The sequence below is a fragment of the Heterodontus francisci genome, chromosome 1, assembly GCF_036365525.1.
Source record: "Heterodontus francisci isolate sHetFra1 chromosome 1, sHetFra1.hap1, whole genome shotgun sequence".
NCBI lineage: Eukaryota > Metazoa > Chordata > Chondrichthyes > Heterodontiformes > Heterodontidae > Heterodontus > Heterodontus francisci.
Genome location: NC_090371.1, coordinates 225691328 through 225709027, shown reverse-complemented (window position 1 = coordinate 225709027; position 17700 = coordinate 225691328). Strand labels below are relative to the sequence as shown.

The 17700-nt window shown below is 43.8% G+C and overlaps 1 protein-coding gene across 1 annotated transcript in view; it reads left to right on the top strand.

The window, feature by feature from the left end:
• rxfp1 (relaxin family peptide receptor 1) overlaps window positions 1-17700 on the top strand; it is a 224134-nt gene that overhangs the window by 185025 nt on the left and 21409 nt on the right. Inside the window, exons 13-16 of the mRNA XM_068033983.1 lie at window positions 1968-2039; window positions 13814-13885; window positions 15730-15801; window positions 15895-16124. Coding sequence (XP_067890084.1) covers window positions 1968-2039; window positions 13814-13885; window positions 15730-15801; window positions 15895-16124 — 446 coding nt within the window. The remainder of the gene's footprint in view (window positions 1-1967; window positions 2040-13813; window positions 13886-15729; window positions 15802-15894; window positions 16125-17700) is intronic.

Sequence of the window (17700 nt, the reverse complement as noted above, 5' to 3'; positions counted from 1 at the left end):
AAATGTCACTATCGTATCTGCTTCCACCACCTCCCCTGGCAGCAGGTTCCAGGCACTCACCACCCTCTGTGTAAAAAACTTGCCTTGCACATCCCCTCTAAACTTTGCCCCTCGCACCTTAAACCTATGTCCCCTAGTAACTGGCTCTTCCACCCTGGGAAAAAGCTTCTGACTATCCACTCTGTCCATGCTGCTCATAACTTTGTAAACCTCTATCATGTCGCCCCTCCACCTCCGTCGTTCCAGTGAAAATACTCTGAGTTTTTCCAACCTCTCCTCATAGCTCTGCATGATGCCCTCTGCCAGCTTGGGCTCCTCCATGCTCCTCAACAGTGACAGGAGGCTGTCTGGCAGACCAGCCAATGTGCAGTCCCCTGTTGGCTGCCCTATTGAGGTCCTCATCTCAGCCCTCTACAGCAGAACTCATCTGGGATCTGGCCCTCCAGTGAACTGACAAACAAACCATCCTTTAGCTGTATCATGGCTGCAACCCACTCATTTGCTGACCCTAGCCTTATAGTAGCCTTCAAGGTACGTGAAGTTTTAATATTTGAGTTGGTGGCTGCGAGCATCAGATCAAGTGGCAGGGCCTCTTCATCGGTGCTGTGCTGTTGCTCTCGCTGTTCCTCCTTGGACTGCTGTGGCTGGGCAGGTGGCAGCTCTTGGGTGTCTAAAAACAGGAAATCAAAAGGGAAAGGTTGGTGTGAGGGAAGGGGATGTGGTGGGAAGCAAGAGGTCCATGGTCACATCATCAGCATCATGCCAGATTTCAGAATGAGGGTGAGCTGGAAGTTGAGAAGGGGCATTATGCAGGAACATAACATCATCCTCAATGTTCTCAGCAACACTGGATGCTGTGGGCTCTATCACAGCTGGCCCCATGATGCTGAGAACCATCTCCTCTGTAGGGCTCAGGAGATTCGGGCGTCTTTGTCCGCCGCCGGTTCTGCTCTGCTCCCTTCTATTATGTACCACCTTGCCCTGCAAGAGAGAGGGTAGAATGTCAGTGTTGTCTAAAACTGTGTTTACATGATGTGCCTGCTGAATTGCTGGAGATATGTGGAGGCAATGAGTGGCGGGTGTGTAAAGGTGAGGTGGAGTATCTGGATGTTAGGTGTGAGTCCTTAGTGCCAGGGAGTGCTGATGGCTGAGTGATGGGAGTGTGGTGCATTCAGCAGCATGAGAGGGTGACAGTGTGATGAGGAGGAGATGGCTTGTGAAGATGCATTCAGTGACCTTGACCATTCACATAAGTCATTAGACTCTTTGTGGAACTGCTGCCAAGTCCTTCGGGCCAGAAGCTGGGAATTGTCCTTCCTGCCTCCTGCTCCCACTCCCTTCTGAGTCAGTCCTTGTAGGCTTCCTAGACCCCTGTGGCACTATGATATCTATCCTCCACCACTAATGTCTCCAGCACCACATCCGTGACCCTGGAAACCTTTCTCTGCCCTGATGTACCATTTTCCACATTTTAAATTGCAGCAATATCATTCATTGTAACTTCCCTTTAAGAGGGACAGATTGCCTTTAAGAACGGAAGGTTGGCTGCATCATGAGCTCTCAGCACAATGCTGTTTGGCCCCCTGCTGAGTACAAAGACAGCCAGCAGAACGGCAGACACTCAGCCCAACACTACAATCATGATAATCAAGTGGCAGCACCAAATTTATCTGCTGCCGCCTCCAACAGAACCAGCATGGGCAGGTCGCAAAACCCTGCCCGGTGCCTGTAAAACCGGGCAAGCCAATTTTTAGCCCTTGGTTTTGAGCCTTATTTATAGGAAGATGATGGAAGTGTGTGTAATGGTATTCTCACTTAGATTTATGATAAGTGAAAGTTGCACTTGAGTTCACTGGAAAGTAGACTGAATTCACAACTGATGTTATTCATAGATCCTCTAGGTTCATTTCGGACGTGTCTTGTTATATTTTGCTGGAACTGATATGACCTTTTTGTATGTTCTGCAGGGACTTGTCTTTAAACAGGATTCAAGATTTGCCGCACAATCTTTTTAAACAACTCGGAGAACTCCTGCAATTGTAATTTAATTCTTAATTATATTTACATGCTTAGTATTTCACACTTTGCAGCTAAAAGTTAGAATTACGTTATTTCTTATTCATATTAACTGAAAAAGAAAAATGACTGCGTTGTACAAGTTGCTGTTCTCAGGTATGAGTGTATTAATATTAAAATGGAATGTTAGAAATGCAAAGACTGCTGGCATACAATCAGAATCTGTGAACAGTAATATAAGGTTGGCAGATTCAGATTATATACCAGCTACATGCCCCTCTCAGGCCAGGAATAACTGAGCCCAACACATGCTCTGCTCATCAGCACCAAAGGCTCATTAAATTTTAATATTGCATAAGAGTTGGGACAATCAACCCTTCTAATACTAAATGGTTCAAAATTATATTTACATTATATTATACCTAAACATTTTAATTATAACTTGCTGTCATACTGGCTGCAGTGTTACTGCAGTCAATGGCGAACTTGAGGAGGTCTCATTATAACCGCCTAATTTCATATTGAGTGATTTGAAATATACAACACATTTTAGCCAACAAGTTCTGACCACCACCACTTGGTTTTTGGGTGGTAATTGGGCACAAGGACCTGTTGGGCTGAATGGCCTGTTTCTGTGCTGTAAGTATTTTGTAATTCGTAAAGATTAGTAAAACGTATCACCCCAGCTGAAACATGCCAGGTTTGCAACCTAACTAAAAGCAAAATACTGCAGATGCTGGAAATCTGAAATAAAAACAAGAAATGCTGGAAATACTCAGCAGGTCTGGCAGCATCTGTGGAGAGAGAAGCAGAGTTAACGTTTCAGGTCAGTGACCCTTCTTCAGAACCCAAAGGGTCACTGACCTGAAACGTTAACTCTGCTTCTCTCTCCACAGATGCTGCCAGACCTGCTGAGCATTTCCAGCATTTCTTGTTTTTATTGCAACCTAACTAATTGTCCAGTAGGCCAAACCTGCAGTGATGGAAGCACCCACCTCAAAGAATTGGGTGCTTTATTTTAATATTCATTAGGGGCATGTCCATCCTGTATGTCACTTCCTGCAATCCGCTCCCTACATCTCTCTACCTCTCTTTCCTCCTCTAAGACACTTCTCAAAACCTACCTCTTTGACCAAGTTTTTGGTCATTTAACCTATTATCTCCTTATGTGGCTTATTGTCATATTTTGATTTATAATGCTCCTGTGAAGTGCCTTTGGACATTTTAATATGTTAAAAGCGCTATACAAATATAAGTTATTGTGTTGTTGGAGTGGCACAGAGGGCAGTTTCCCTCAGAATCACCTCAAGTAGCATCTTCACTTCAGCAGCTGTCAAACAGGCTGTCAGGTGCTCAGCTGCTCTGATAATTGCCCAATACTCGTCCCTACGTTTTTTTGGCCCCGATATTTCCATTGGGGGGGGGCGTTCAGGGAGGCAGCAGGGGGAGTGAGATGTAGCTGGGGGAAACCCAGAAGTATGGGTTCCCTAGAGGTCCTGCCAAATTTAAAGGCAGGACCTCTTCTAATTTTTTGACTTCATTTCCAGATTGAGAGGCAGGCTGCCTGTTGGGCAGGGAGGCCTATGGCACCAGCTCACAGTTGGGGAGCAGAAAGGAGGGAAGGGGATCGTGGGAGGACCAGGATTAGATTGTAGGCACTGGAGAAGACATCACAGAAAGCTGGGATTAGATCAGGAAGGGTTGGAGAGGACATTGTGGAAGGTCAAAAATAGATTGGGAATGGTGGGACAGGACATTGGGTGAGACCGGGATTAAATCCAGGGGCAGAAAGGACATTGGTGTAATGTGATGGGGGGGCTGGAGAGGATATCCAGCAAAAAGGGCAGTGTACAAGTGCAGGTGTTGGATCGTGGGGAGGGAAACAGGTGAGCTTGAGGGGCTCGGAGAAGCACTTCTGTTCCTCCAGGCCCACAAGCAGTGCTGCAAATAGAATGGCAATCAACATAAAAGGGAGCCCAAAAATGTTCAATCAGCATGTAAGCAGTAAGCAGGTAGTAAGAGGTGGAGTGGGTCCTATTTAGGGACAAAGAGGGTAATATATGCTTAGAGGCACAGAGCAAGGCTAGAATACTTAATGAGTACTTTGTATCAGTGTTTACTAAGGAAGAGGAATCTGACAAAATATTGGTAGAAACAGTGAGAGTAGAGAAAATGGAGAGGGTAAAAATTGAGAAGGAGGAGGTACTGGAAAGGCTGGCTATGCTGAGGGTCACCTGGTCCAGATGGCTTGCATCCCAGGTTGCGAAAGGAAGTGGGGGTGGAGATAGCTGAAGGGCTTGCTATAATCTTCCAATCCTCCCTAGATATAGGGGAGGTGCCAGAGGATTGGAGAGGGGCAAATGTGACACCCTTATTCAAGAAAGGGTGTAAGAACATCCTAGCAGCTAAAGGCTAATTAGTTGAACATTAGTGGTGGGTAAGGTTTTAGAAACAATAATCAGGGGGAATAATCAACAGGTATTTGGAGAGGTTTGTGTTAATTAAGGATAGCCAGCACAAATTTGTAAAAGGCAGATCATGCTTGACTAATTGAATTTTTTGATGAAATAACAGAAAAGGTTGATGAAGGGAATGTGGTGGATGTTGTCTATATGGATTTTAAGAAAACGTTTGATACAGTACCGCGTAAAAGGCTGGTTAACAAAACTGAGGCTCATGGAATAGGAAGGCCTTTGTCAGCTTGGATAAAAAATTGGCTTAAGGACAGAAAACAGCGTGTCGCAGTAAATGGTTGTTTTTCAGACTGGAGGATGGTAGACAGTGGTGTCCCCCAAAGGTCAGTGCTAGGACCACTGCTTTTTTTGCGATATATAAATGATTTGGATCTTGGAATACAGAGTAGAATTTCAAAGTTTGCCAATGATATCAAACTTGGAGGAATGGCAGTGAGAATGATACAAACTACCTGCAACAGGATATAGATAGGCTCGCAGAATGGGCAGACAAGTGGCAGATGGAATTTAATACAGACAAGTATGAGGTGGTGCATTTTGGCAGAAGGGATAGGGTGCGGCAATATCAATTTAATGCAGTTATAAAGAGTGTGCAGGAGCAGAGGGACCTGGGGGTGCATGGGTGGCAGGACATATTGAAGAGTGGCTAGCAAAGCAGATAGAACTTTGGGCTTCATAAATAGAGGCATTAAGTACAAAAGCAGGAACGTTATGCTGAACCTTTATAAAGCTCTGGTTAGGCCACAACTAGAATATTTCATCCAGTTCTGGTCACCACACTTTAGGAAGGATGTGAGGGTCCTTAAGAGGTTGCAGAGGAGATTTACCAGAATGGTTCCAGGGATGAATGATTTTAGCTACAAGGTTAGTTAGTTTGGAAAATCTGGGGCTGTTCTCCTTGGACCAGAGGAGATTGAGGGGAGATTTGATAGAGGTGTACAAGATTATGACAGGCTTAGCTAAATTAGACAAGGAAAAACTGTTCACATTAACAGATGGTGCAAGGACTAGGGTAACAGATGGTACAAGGACTAGGGGACACAGATTGAAGATTTTGGGCAAGGGATAGAGGGGGAATGTGAGGCAGAATGTTTTTACAAAGCGAGTGGTAATGACCTGGAACTCGCTGCCCACAAGGGTGGTGGAACCAGAGACAATCAGTGATTTCAAAAGGAAATTGTTTGGGCACTTGAAGTAAATAAACTTGCAGGGCTACAGGAATTGAGCTGGAAGGCGGGACTGGCAGGATTGCTCCGCGGAGAGCGGGCATTCACTCTATGGGCCTCCTTCTATGCCATAAATGACTCTATGACTCTATTAATACTCAGCAAATCAGGCACCATCTGTGGAGAGAGAGAAACAGACTTAAGGAGCTGGATTTTGTGGAGAAGGCGGGGCTCCCGGCACCAGACCGAAAAGGTAGGGGGAACGTCATCCTGGCCTTTTCATACCCCCCACCCACCGGAGCGATCCTCCGGTGTTTTGCAGGTAAGTGTTCCACGCCGGGATCCCTGTCCCTTTAAAGACAGGGATCCTGCCTCCAAGAGCTGCCAGCCAATCACGGGGCTGGCAGCTCAGCACCACCAGGAGTGGTAGCCACTGCCAGTACTGCAGAGGCCTTGGGCATAGGCCCAGCGCTGGAACCCCAGACCTCAGGTAAGTGAGGCAGGGTCACCAGGGACAGTCCGCAAGACCCCAGCGAGCGAGGTTGGGAGGGTGGGCGTGATGTCCAGGGGAGAGAAGTGCCATTGAGTTGTAGGCTTTACCAGCGGGGGTCCTCCGTGGGCCACAGATTGCCCAAGAAGGAGGGACCCCCACCCCGCAACAAGCTCGCAGGGAGTGCTCCTTGTTTTACAAGGTGCCCCCCATGCCACTGGTTAGATCTCAGTGGTGGCTGGAAGAGGCCCTTAAGTGACCATTAATATTGTCTAAGTGATCTCCTATCAGATTAATGAGCTCTAATGTCATAGAGTCATGACATCACAAAAGCAGGCCATTTGGCCGATCGAGTCCTTGCCAGCTCTTTGTGGAGAAATCTGGTTAGTCCTGTTCCCCAGCTGTATTCCGTAGCCCTCCAGGTTTATTTTCCTCAAGTGCCCATGCAATTTCCTTTTGAAATCATTCATTGTTTCCGCTTCCACCACGTTTGTAGACAGCAAGTGCTAGGTCATTACCACTCACTGTGTAAAAAAGTTTTCCTCACATTCCCCCTGATTCTCTTGCCCAAAACCTTAAATCTGTCCCCGTAGTCCTTGTACCATCAGCTAATGGGAACAGCTTTTCTTTGCCTACCTTTTCTAAACCTGTCATAATCTTGTACACCTGTATCAAATCTCCCCTCAGTCTCCTTTGCTCCAAGGAGAACAACCCCAGCTTTTCCAACCTAACCTTGTAACTAAAATCTCTCATCCCTGGAACCATTCTACTAAATCTCCTCTACATCCTCTCAAGGACCCTCACATCCTTCCTAAAGTGTGGGTGACCATAACTGGATGCAATACTCTAGTTGTGGCTTTTGTGCTCAATACCTCTACTTATGAAGCCAAAGATCCCATATGCTTTGCTAACCACTCTCTCAATATGTCATGCCTCCTTCAAAGATTTATGCACCTGAACACCCAGGTCCCTCTGTCCGTGTATACTCTTTAGAACTGTGTCATTGGGCTGAATTTTAGTAGTGCAACTGAAGTCAGTGGCCCACCCGTGTGGAGCGGCCGCCATAGAGCCCCCGCGATATTTCGCACAGGGGCTCATTTAAATGGAGGGGGCAGAACAGTCACCCCTGATGACGTAGAGTGGGTGGCTGCTCTGTCCCCAGCAATGGTGTTCAGTGCCATTCTTAAAGGGCCTCAAGCCCTTAGAAGAATTTTGAATTTTTAAAGGAAACAAATATTTAAAATTAAAGTTACACATTAAATAACATCTTCACTCCCCTCACCCAAAACCCCAAGGAATAATCGATTAATTAATATCCCATTCCCCTCAAAAAAAACTTTGATTCAGATCCTGACCTCTCCCCCCGACCTTTAATAACTTTAACCCTCAACCCCTTCTCATCATCCCCCCACACCAATCCAAAGAGTTTTCCCCACTCCCCCCGCCCCCCCCCACCAACCTGAGAATTTCACTCCACCTGTGTCACGCCTCTGAACAGAGTTCCGAGGGCACGGGGGTTCCGGCCGGAATATTGGCGTGGGACGGCCGTCACTACCAGGTAAGTAATTATTCTTTAATTGTAATATCATTTGAATATTTAAATGAAGGCTCCGCTGGCCACACCGAAGCCTCACCACCGGTGGTAAAATGCGGCGGGGCCTCCCCGGCGCGGGGTTCATGGCGGGTCTCTCCCAGAAGAATTTTCCAGGCCCCTCTGCCATGACCCCCGACATCATAGGGCTAGTAAAATTCAGCTGATTAAGCCTATATTGCCTCTCTCTATCCCTTCTGCCAAAATGCATCACCTCATACTCCTCTGTATTAATTCCATCTGCGACTTCTGCTAGTCTATCTATGTCTTTGTTTCCATTCCCTTGATATTTATCGGTCACTTTTTCATTCCCTTCCCCTTCAGTTTTGATTCGGCTGCCAATAGGTCGCTATGTCTATTGAAGCCTCTAAAGCTTTTCATATTTTTGTCCTCTTATTGTGACACTCCCTTTAATTTTCCCCAGCCTTTTAAATTCGATATTCACACAAATTTCCCCTCCCACCACTGACCTGCTCTTTAGCTTCAGGACGATCTACACCTAACAGAGAAATTCAGTTGAGTCTGTCTAAAAAACGCCAATCGCCATTCACACCAAAAGGGGAAAATCTAACCATATATCAATATAAAAACAAAATCACTTTGTATCAGTAGAAAGATATGGTGCTGGATTTTATGAGTCCGCTGCCGAGCTCAAAAAATGGTGCAGCAGCTCATTTAATTAGCAGGGACAGCCCATCAACCCCCCCTCTCCCCCACCCCCACAATCTCGTGGAGGGGACGGGCTGTCTGTCGCCGACAATGGCGTGAGCTGCCTGTGCATGGGTGCTGACGCCATTTTTAAAGGCCAGTCTGCCCTGCCGGGAAATTTAAATTTTTAATGAAATATCACCCAAAATTAAACAAAGTTTCATCGCCCCTTTCCCACCTCCCATAATAATTACATTACCTATTTGCCCTTTCTCCCGCCCAAACTACTTGCCTTTAACATCTGACTTTCCCCCCCCTTCCTCAAACTGCGCAAAGTTTAAAGTACATCATCCCCTACACCCGTGATGTTTATTTGACCCCATTCCCCACCCCCCACACTGACAAACTTACCTCCTGCCCCCTCCCCACCAGTGTCATGCCTCGTTTCCCCGGATGGGGATCTGAAGGTACGGGGGTGCTGGCCACCGTGCTGACAATCTCAGCGGGCCCGCAAGATCAGAGGTAAGTATATGTAAATGTATTCATTTAATTTATTTGCATATGTTTATTGTGATCCTGTTAACCAGCAGCAGGGGGGCCTCCACGGAGCCTCGCCACTGCTGAGAGGATCGGGCCGGACCCTGCCGGTGTCAAGGTCCATGGCGGGCCTTATCCAGAGCCATCTTCAGGCCCCCCTGCCACAGATCACGACATCAAGAGCTTCCTAAAATCCAGCCCATGGTGTTAGCTCTGGCTCAGTTGGTATCACTCTTCCTTCCTGGAGTATCGCTCCAGGACTTTAGCCCGAAAATCAAGGCTGATAATCTCATGCAGTACTGAGGAAGCACTGCACTGTTAGAGGTGCTGTCTTTTGTATGTGCCGTTAAACTGAGGTTTCACCTGCCCTCTTAGGTGGGTGTAAAAAATCCTATGGCACTATTCTGAAGAAGAGCAAGGGAGTTATCCCTGGTGTCCTGGCCAATATTTATCCCCCAATCAACAAATACATATTAACTGGTCATTATCATATTGCCATTTGTGGGAGCATGTTGTGCACAAATTGGTTACCATAATTCAACATTACAACAGTGATTACAATTCAAAAGTACTTCATTGGCTATAAAGTGCTTTGGGAAGTCCTATAATTCTGAAAGATGCAATATAAGTGCAAGTCTTTTTTTCTTTCTTTCAAAGTACCTTAACTGCCCTGTGATGATTGTGAAATTGTAACATAAGCTCTTAATGCTATGCAATTTATAAAACATATAAGAGGTAATTTTATGAAATTGTGTTCCTAGCCTGGAGCCTTGCCCACCGGCTGTGTACATTGGAAATTTTGGGTAAATATATGAATGGAAATTTGGGTAAATATATGAATGGAAAATTGGGGAAAGGGAAATTACATGCATGAATTCCAGATATACACTCCCAGTCAAGACAGCATGTAGGAATGTGATTTTGTAAAATTATTCCATTATGTTATAGAAATGACTGAATTACTTGCCCATCAATAATTCAGATAACTTTACTCCAACAAGAACAACAACTTATGGTTATATAGCACCTTTAGTGTAATAAAACTGTGCAAGGCGCTTCACAGGAGCATTATAAAACAAAATAGGACAACGAGTCACGTAAGGAGAAATTAGGTCAGATTACAAAAAGCTTGGTCAAAGAGGTACGTTTTAAGGAGTGTCTTGAAGGACGAAAGCAAGGTAGAGAGGTTGAGAGGTGTAGGGAGGGAATTTCACAGCCTAGGGCCTAGGCAGCTGAAGGCACAACCACCAATGCTGGAGCAATTAAATCTGGGATGCTCAAGAGACCTGAATTAGATGAGCATGGATATCTTGGAGGGTTGTGGGGATGCAGGAGATTACAGAGATGGGGAGGAGTGAGGCCACAGAGGGATTTGAAAAAAAATGAGAATTTTAAAATCATGACGTTGCTTGACCAGGAGCCAATGTAGGTCAGCAAGCACAGGGGTGATAGTTGAATGGGACTTGGTGCAAGTTAAGACATGGGCAGTTTTGGGTGACCACAAGTTTACGGAGGGTAGAATATGGGAGAACAGCCAGGAGTGCATTGGAATAGTCAAGTCTGGAGGTAACAAAGACATGAATGAGTGTTTCCGCAGCAAATGAACTGAGACAGACGTGAAGTCAGGCAATATTATGCAGGTGGAAATAGGCAGTCTTAGTGATGGCGCAAATACGTGGTTAGAAGCTCTTCTCAGGGTCACATTATGACACCAGGATTCCAAACAGACTAGTTTAAACTCAGACCCAGGGAGAGGGATGGAATTGGTAATCAGGGAACAGAGTTTGGAGCAGGGACCGGAAACAATGGCTCAGTCTTCCCAATATTTAATTGGAGAAAGTTTCTGCTTATCTGGTACTGGATGTCAGATAAGTAGTCTGATAAGTTAGCAACCATTGAGGATTCTAAATCTGGAATTAAAAGCTAGTCTAATGATGAACATGAAACCATTGTCGATTGTTGTAAAAATCCATCTGGTTTACTAATGTCCTTTAGGGAAGGAAACCTGCCGTCCTTACCTGGTCTGGCCAACATGAGACTCCAGACCCACAGAAATGTGGTTGACTCTTAAAATGCCCTCTGAAATGGTCTAGCAAGCCACTCAGTTCAAGGGCAACTAGGGATGGGCAACAAATGCTGGCCAAGCCAGCAACACCACATCTCACAAAAACGAATTTCAAAAAAAGTCGAGAGAAGTGGTGGTGAGGTAGAGCCGAACATCGTCTGTACACATGTGAAAACTAGCACTGTGCTTTCAGATGGTGTCACCAAGGGGCAGCATATAGATGAGAAATAGGAGGGGGCCAAGGATAAATCCTTGTGGGACAACAGAGGTAACAATGCAGGAGCAGAAAGAGAAGCCATTGCAAGTGATACTCTGGCTGTGATTAGATAGATAAGAATGGAACCCAGTTAATATTTTTGTCAATTTACTGATGATTGATCAGGCACCAATTCTTTGCCATTTTCAAATAAAGGATCCCAATAGCTTCCAGACTCTTGTGACACAATATTACTGTTGCAGTCTATTCATCACACTGATATAATTGATGTGCACATGAAGCATTCACCAAATGGCAGTAGTAGCAATGGCAAAGTCACACCCTCAGGTTCACCGGTTGTAAAAACCTGCGTGAAAGAGTAACCTATACATTGGATTTTATGGTATCTGAGTTTGCTGTTAGTGATAAATATGTGAGGACATTCAAGTTGCATCATCAATGAGCTCCAAAGAAAATGAATAAAATATACACAGTTCATTCCATCTGTCAGTTGTACCATCAATCCAGGGCAGCACAGAGTCGGCATAATGTGTTTTCTTTTAGGGGTGAGTGAAAATCTAGGGTGAAAGAAACCCCAGGGTGCTCTAGCACAACTCTTGGCAGCTGGTTCTGAACAGCATTGCCACAGCCCTAGGAGTGGTCACCTCTTTGTCTTCTCAGTCACTATAAGTTACATACAAGAGGATATCCTACAGGAGAAAACTGTAAAAGGTATTTTTACTTAATTTAATATTTTAGTTAATATTTTAAATATGCCACTGACTTGAGAACAAAATTGTTCTGGAATACTAACAGATAATTGAGCCATCTAGCTTGCTCCATCCACATGTGACACACAAACTGCCTTGTCATGCATTCCGCTTGATTATTTAATTTCCTGAAGGAAAGTTCTGCACAATTTCTCCCCTATTCTCAAAGGTAATTGAGTAAAACTCCAAAATCTTGATCAATTGTGTTACAATTACATTATTTTTCTTAGAAAGGTGAGAAAGGATCTTCAGGCTCATCATGGAGCATCATCAAAGTGAAGCTGAAAATGCTGGGAACATTCAGCAGGTCAGGCAACATCCATGGAGAGAGAATCAGAATTAATGCATCGACCTGAAAAGGTAGAAAGCAGGCGAGGTGGGGCAGAGAGCAGTTAAAATGAAGCCAGTCACTTTCTCCCCTACATGCCAGATTTTAACCTGCTCTTTTAGGCAGGCAAGTGATACAGCTGCAGGAAGTGGGGTCCTGTTTAAACGTACAGATTGGGTCCGATTATGTTTTATTTATTTGTCTGTGGGATATGGGCGTCGCTGGCCTGGTCAGACCAGGTAAGGACAGCAGATTTCCTTCCCTAAAGGACATTAGTGAACCAGATGGGTTTTTACAACAATCGACAATCATGGTCACCATTAGACTATCTTTTAATTCCAGATTTTTATTAATTGAATTCAAATTTCACCATCTGCTATGGTGAGATTTGAACCCATGTCAACTGGAGCTTTAGCCTGGGCCTCTGGATTGCTCGACCAGTGACATGACCACTAGGCCACCGCCTCCCCTATCATCCTGCTGTTGAATTCCCATTCCCACCCATTGGCTAGGTAGTGGATCTGGTTGGGTTCTGGTTGGACTCCAGGAACACTTAAGGTTGGCTGGTCCTTCTCAGATGTGCCACCTGCTTCTGGGCTGGTGTGCACTATACCTGCCCTCAATTTAAAATCAGGCCTATTAACTCTGTTTCTGTCACCACAAATGCTGCTTGTTCTGCAGAGCAGTTCCAGCATTTTCTGTTTTTATTTCAGATTTCCAGCATCTGCAATATTTTGTTTCTGTATCAAAGTAAAACTATCATATTGATTTGTGTACATAAAAGTATCAATTTTAGCCTATTTCTGGGTCCCAAAATGTCATATTGACATTCTAGCAGATGTTTCAATCTCAGCGTAATGATATTCCTTCAGACAAAGTTTGGGTAAGAAAAGGTTGGCAGTTTTAGGCATAAGTATTGATGAAGATGGTAAAGTACCCATGAATGCATTACCGTGAATAGTTATTGAAACAGTTGAGAGTCAATTAATACTTAGTAGAAAATATTGAAAGGTGCAGTGAGAAAGCAGGGAAATGGGACTAGAATAGATAGCTCTGATACAAAGCTAATATTGACACAGGCACAATACATTGGCTTTACTTTGATGTTGCTCTATTTTCATAGTATAGCAAAATCAATTTAAAAGGGTCTGCTTGAAGCCACAATTGAGCAAAATGACAGGATCAGTTCATTCAAGTTGGTAAATATATGCATGTGCGTGCCATACATATAAAGGCCAGTTTAAAAAAAGAATAATGGATAGAAAATTGTGGGGAATGTCCAGACGTGTAGCTGCCAGTTAAAGATCTGAACCTGGAGTTCTTCATTCATAAAATCAACTGTATAGCCTATAACCAATCCGTGGGTTCATATATGGACCAAGACATTCCTGTCAACGTTTTATTCTCTTTTGATTGGGGTAAGGAAATCACAAGAGAAACTTTTGACATGGAAACATTTCTGTGCAGAAATGTACAATGAAATGCAGACCAGAAAAATATTTTCATTTGGTTTCCATTTGTTGTCATTGCAGGAACATTTCTTTCAATATCATGAAGCAAATTCATGTGGATCAGTTTGATTACCTGTACAACCTAAAGTCACTGTAAGTTCTTCCAGAACCTTTACAATATGGATATTTTTATGTTCAACTTAGTATTCTAATTTTTGCTTTTAATAATTTTTTTTTTGTGCATTTTGTTCTCATCAAATATCTCCTGTCAGTTCTCCAGCAGGAGCCTGGCAGAACCCCAGGGAAATTGTGTAATCAGTTGTTTGCAGCCAAAGTGATGGCGGGAAAACAGTAGAACTCCCACAGAATTTCAGCACCCCAGTGCTCCATCAAGAACTCCTGAGGCACTCTGTCCCACAGTGGCCACACATTTAGCCTAAAGAGCATTCCCAGCTACTACTTTGTGACATTTTCTGTTTCTTCCACAGGCCCCTTGAGGCCTCTCATTGAGATCTCCAACTTATTGCCAGTTTAGGATCAGTTTACAGAAATAAATTTCTAAAGTGCCACAAAATATAAATTTACCAGGAAGTCATGAAGAATTAAAATGTCTAGTGAAATAATTACTTTAAGAGCTGTTTTTTATCCAATTGCTCTTGCAAGGGGCATGGATCAATAGAGGCCAACAGTTACCATTCTTCATATGTAAATCCAAACAATGAATATCAATGGGCTGTTGCTCATAACTGAGCCAGACTCTGTCCTAAACCACGATACACATGTACCTGTTCCAGCACAGGTCACCCGAGGAACAAGCCCCCATCTGATTTATTTTTCCTCCTTCCCCAGAGGCACTGAGGCTAATTGTAACATTTCTACTGCTCCCCACGCCAATTACCCTTGCTCAGAGTAGAGACTGAACCCAGGACCTATCCAGTCTGCATGGCTCAATACCACATCAGGTAGTACATTTGGGGATTATGATAAATGAGTTTGTCAAAAGATAGGACGGCATCACTGAGACTCCTGACACATCATCGGGATAGTGTATGACTGGAGCAAAGTAGCCAAAAACTAGCTTATTAATATTAGAACCAAGGAATTTAAGAAAAGAAAACAATTGTCTTAACATGGTGACACCACACAAAGGTGGCTTGAGGATGGATATCTAAATTCACAGGCCTCCTGTGATTCCACATTTGATGTAGAAAGTAATTTTCCTCAGCCATTTCTGAGAGTCCTAAGGCAAATTAGTTCAGGCACTTTCAACCCAGTGCTTAGTAGGTGCAAATTCACAGCACAAAATGGCTACAATGGCACAAAAGCTGACACTCAATTGGAAATTTTATTCAGTCAGTAAAGGTGTAGTAGCGAGCTCCTCTTCAGAGGTTAGGCGGCACAGTGGCGAGGGCGGCACAGTGGCGCAGTGGTTAGCACTGCAGCCTCACAGCTCCAGGGACCTGGGTTCGATTCTGGGTACTGCCTGTGTGGAGTTTGCAAGTTCTCCCTGTGTCTGCATGGGTTTTCTCCGGGTGCTCCGGTTTCCTCCCACAAGCCAAAAGAGACTTGCAGGTTGATAGGTAAATTGGCCATTATAAATTGTCACTAGTATAGGTAGGTGGTAGGGAAATATAGGGACAGGTGGGGATGTTTGGTAGGAATATGTGATTAGTGTAGGATTAGTATAAATGGGTGGTTGATGGTCGGCACAGACTCGGTGGGCCGAAGGGCCTGTTTCAGTGCTGTATCTCTAATCTAATCTAATCTAGGGTAGAACGGAGGGAGTTTTGCACTGCATGTACTCTATGGTAAAATTGGCCTGTGTTCAATCTTGATTTTGAATGTGAAAACTGAATGAGCATTTCCATATCCTAAATGAGCACAAAAAAAGAAATTAGAAACTACTAATGATTTATTTAAATAATTCCAGTAAATAATACCTATGCTTATTCAATAAATATGTCTTTTAAGGATATTGATATTTTCTGTTGTTACAGCAGTATGGATGGAATGGATCTTCAGGCTTTGCGGAGCAGGTTATTCCAGCCTCTTACAAATCTGTCCCATATGTAAGTGTTGTGCATAGAGAACTTTACAGAGCATCTTCTGTTGCAACTCATGGTTTTGATACAAGGGAGCTAACAAGTCAACTTTTCTTTCAGATATTTTAAGAAGTTCCAATTTTGTAGTTATGCCCCACATGTCCGTACCTGCAAACCCAACACTGATGGCTTATCGTCCTTTGAGAACCTGCTGGCTAATGTTGTCCTCCGAGTCTTCGTTTGGGTTGTTTCTACTATTACATGTTTTGGAAACATCTTCGTCATATGCATGAGATCTTACATCAGATCTGAGAACAAGCTTCACGCCTTGTCTATAATGTCTCTTTGCTGTAAGTATACACTCATAGGAGCAGTTTTTGATTTCTTTTAGGTATTGCACATTTTTTCAAATTGCTTTGATCCCCTTCCTTTTCTGTGAACTAGTATATACAGTCAAAAGGGCAGTCAGGCAACCTCCACACCGGCCTCTACCAATGTCACTGTTGCACTGCCCACTAAAGATGCACAGGAGCACCCCAGTAATGACTCTCCTGCTGATGTTTTCCCTCCTGCCCTTGTTAAGAATAAACTGAGTTCAGCTCCATTCCTCCTTGACAACATAGGTGAAGTTAGCTGTTCAAGAGTGCAAGGAATCATATTGGCTTGATGCTTAGGTAAATACATCTTATAAACTGCCTTGTATAGAGATCAGAAGATAGATCAAGTGCATAATAGTTATTTGAATCCAATGACTAATATTTGTAAATCCAAATGTTAAAATTGATAAACACACTTTTGTTAAAGAATTCCTCATTTGAAGCTCATGTGGATTGCATCATAACATTCCTTCAAGGAGCTGTTTTTAGTCTTCTTTGGAAAGAACAGTAAGTACATAAGAGACATTTTTGCTTTTGCTCAGCCAGATGTCTGGCTCATGCAAAAACCATCATATGTTTAAGTGTCTTCAAAACAAGCTATTGAGAAATCTAGGTAGAGTTTCTGTTTCTCTGATATGGAGTACACAGCCTTCCTTGTAGGGACATATTCCACTTTATGTTAAACCTGTCAAGCTCAGGTTTACTGCTTAGGTCGGGGCAAGATTTAGAACCCTCAAATGTGGACAGGGGCACTGCCAGAGTTTAACCAGTTCTAACTACACATACAACTAGTACAGAGAACTGGTAAGATTCCTGCTGCTTGTCCAGCCAAGATCAATCTAAATGTTGGGACATTGGATTGCAGGGTTATCTGAGTCTGACTGGGAAAACTTTCAGCCCTTTATGGCACAGTTATTCCTCCAGGTGACATTCGTTTAACAAGCTGGGAGATCAGTCAGAATATTGGGGCCCTGTCTGGCTCAGGTATTAAGTTATCAACTCTGTCACAGAAGATTCAATTGGTTCCATAACCCCCACTTATCTCCATTGAGGGGAGGAGGAAAACAATGTAATATGTGCAATTATATGGCCCTGAAATTCCGCAGAGGTTCTAACTGCGGCAGCAGACATAAGAGAATAAGACCAGCCAACCCACAGAGGAATGAACATATGATCACCTTCAGCCATTTATACTATTTCCCAGGTGCATCCACTGGTCTCCCACCAGAGTTATGGTGGGGCTCAGCAGAATTCCCATAGAATTTCAGGGCCATAATTTCAAAAGTAAACTTCTAAACCCCAAAACTCACCTCTTTTAGAGCTAACCATAGTTTTTTTTTACTGGAATAATAACATCAGAGTTGCTGAGCAAACTATATATAATTCACAAAGAAAAAGAAAGACTTGCATTTATATGACATTATGACCTCAAGATATGCCAAAACACCTTGCAGCCAATTAAGTACTTTTGAAGTGTAGTCACTGTTGTAATGTAGGAAATGCAGCAACCAGTTTGCACACAGCAAGCTTCCACAAACAGCAATGGGAT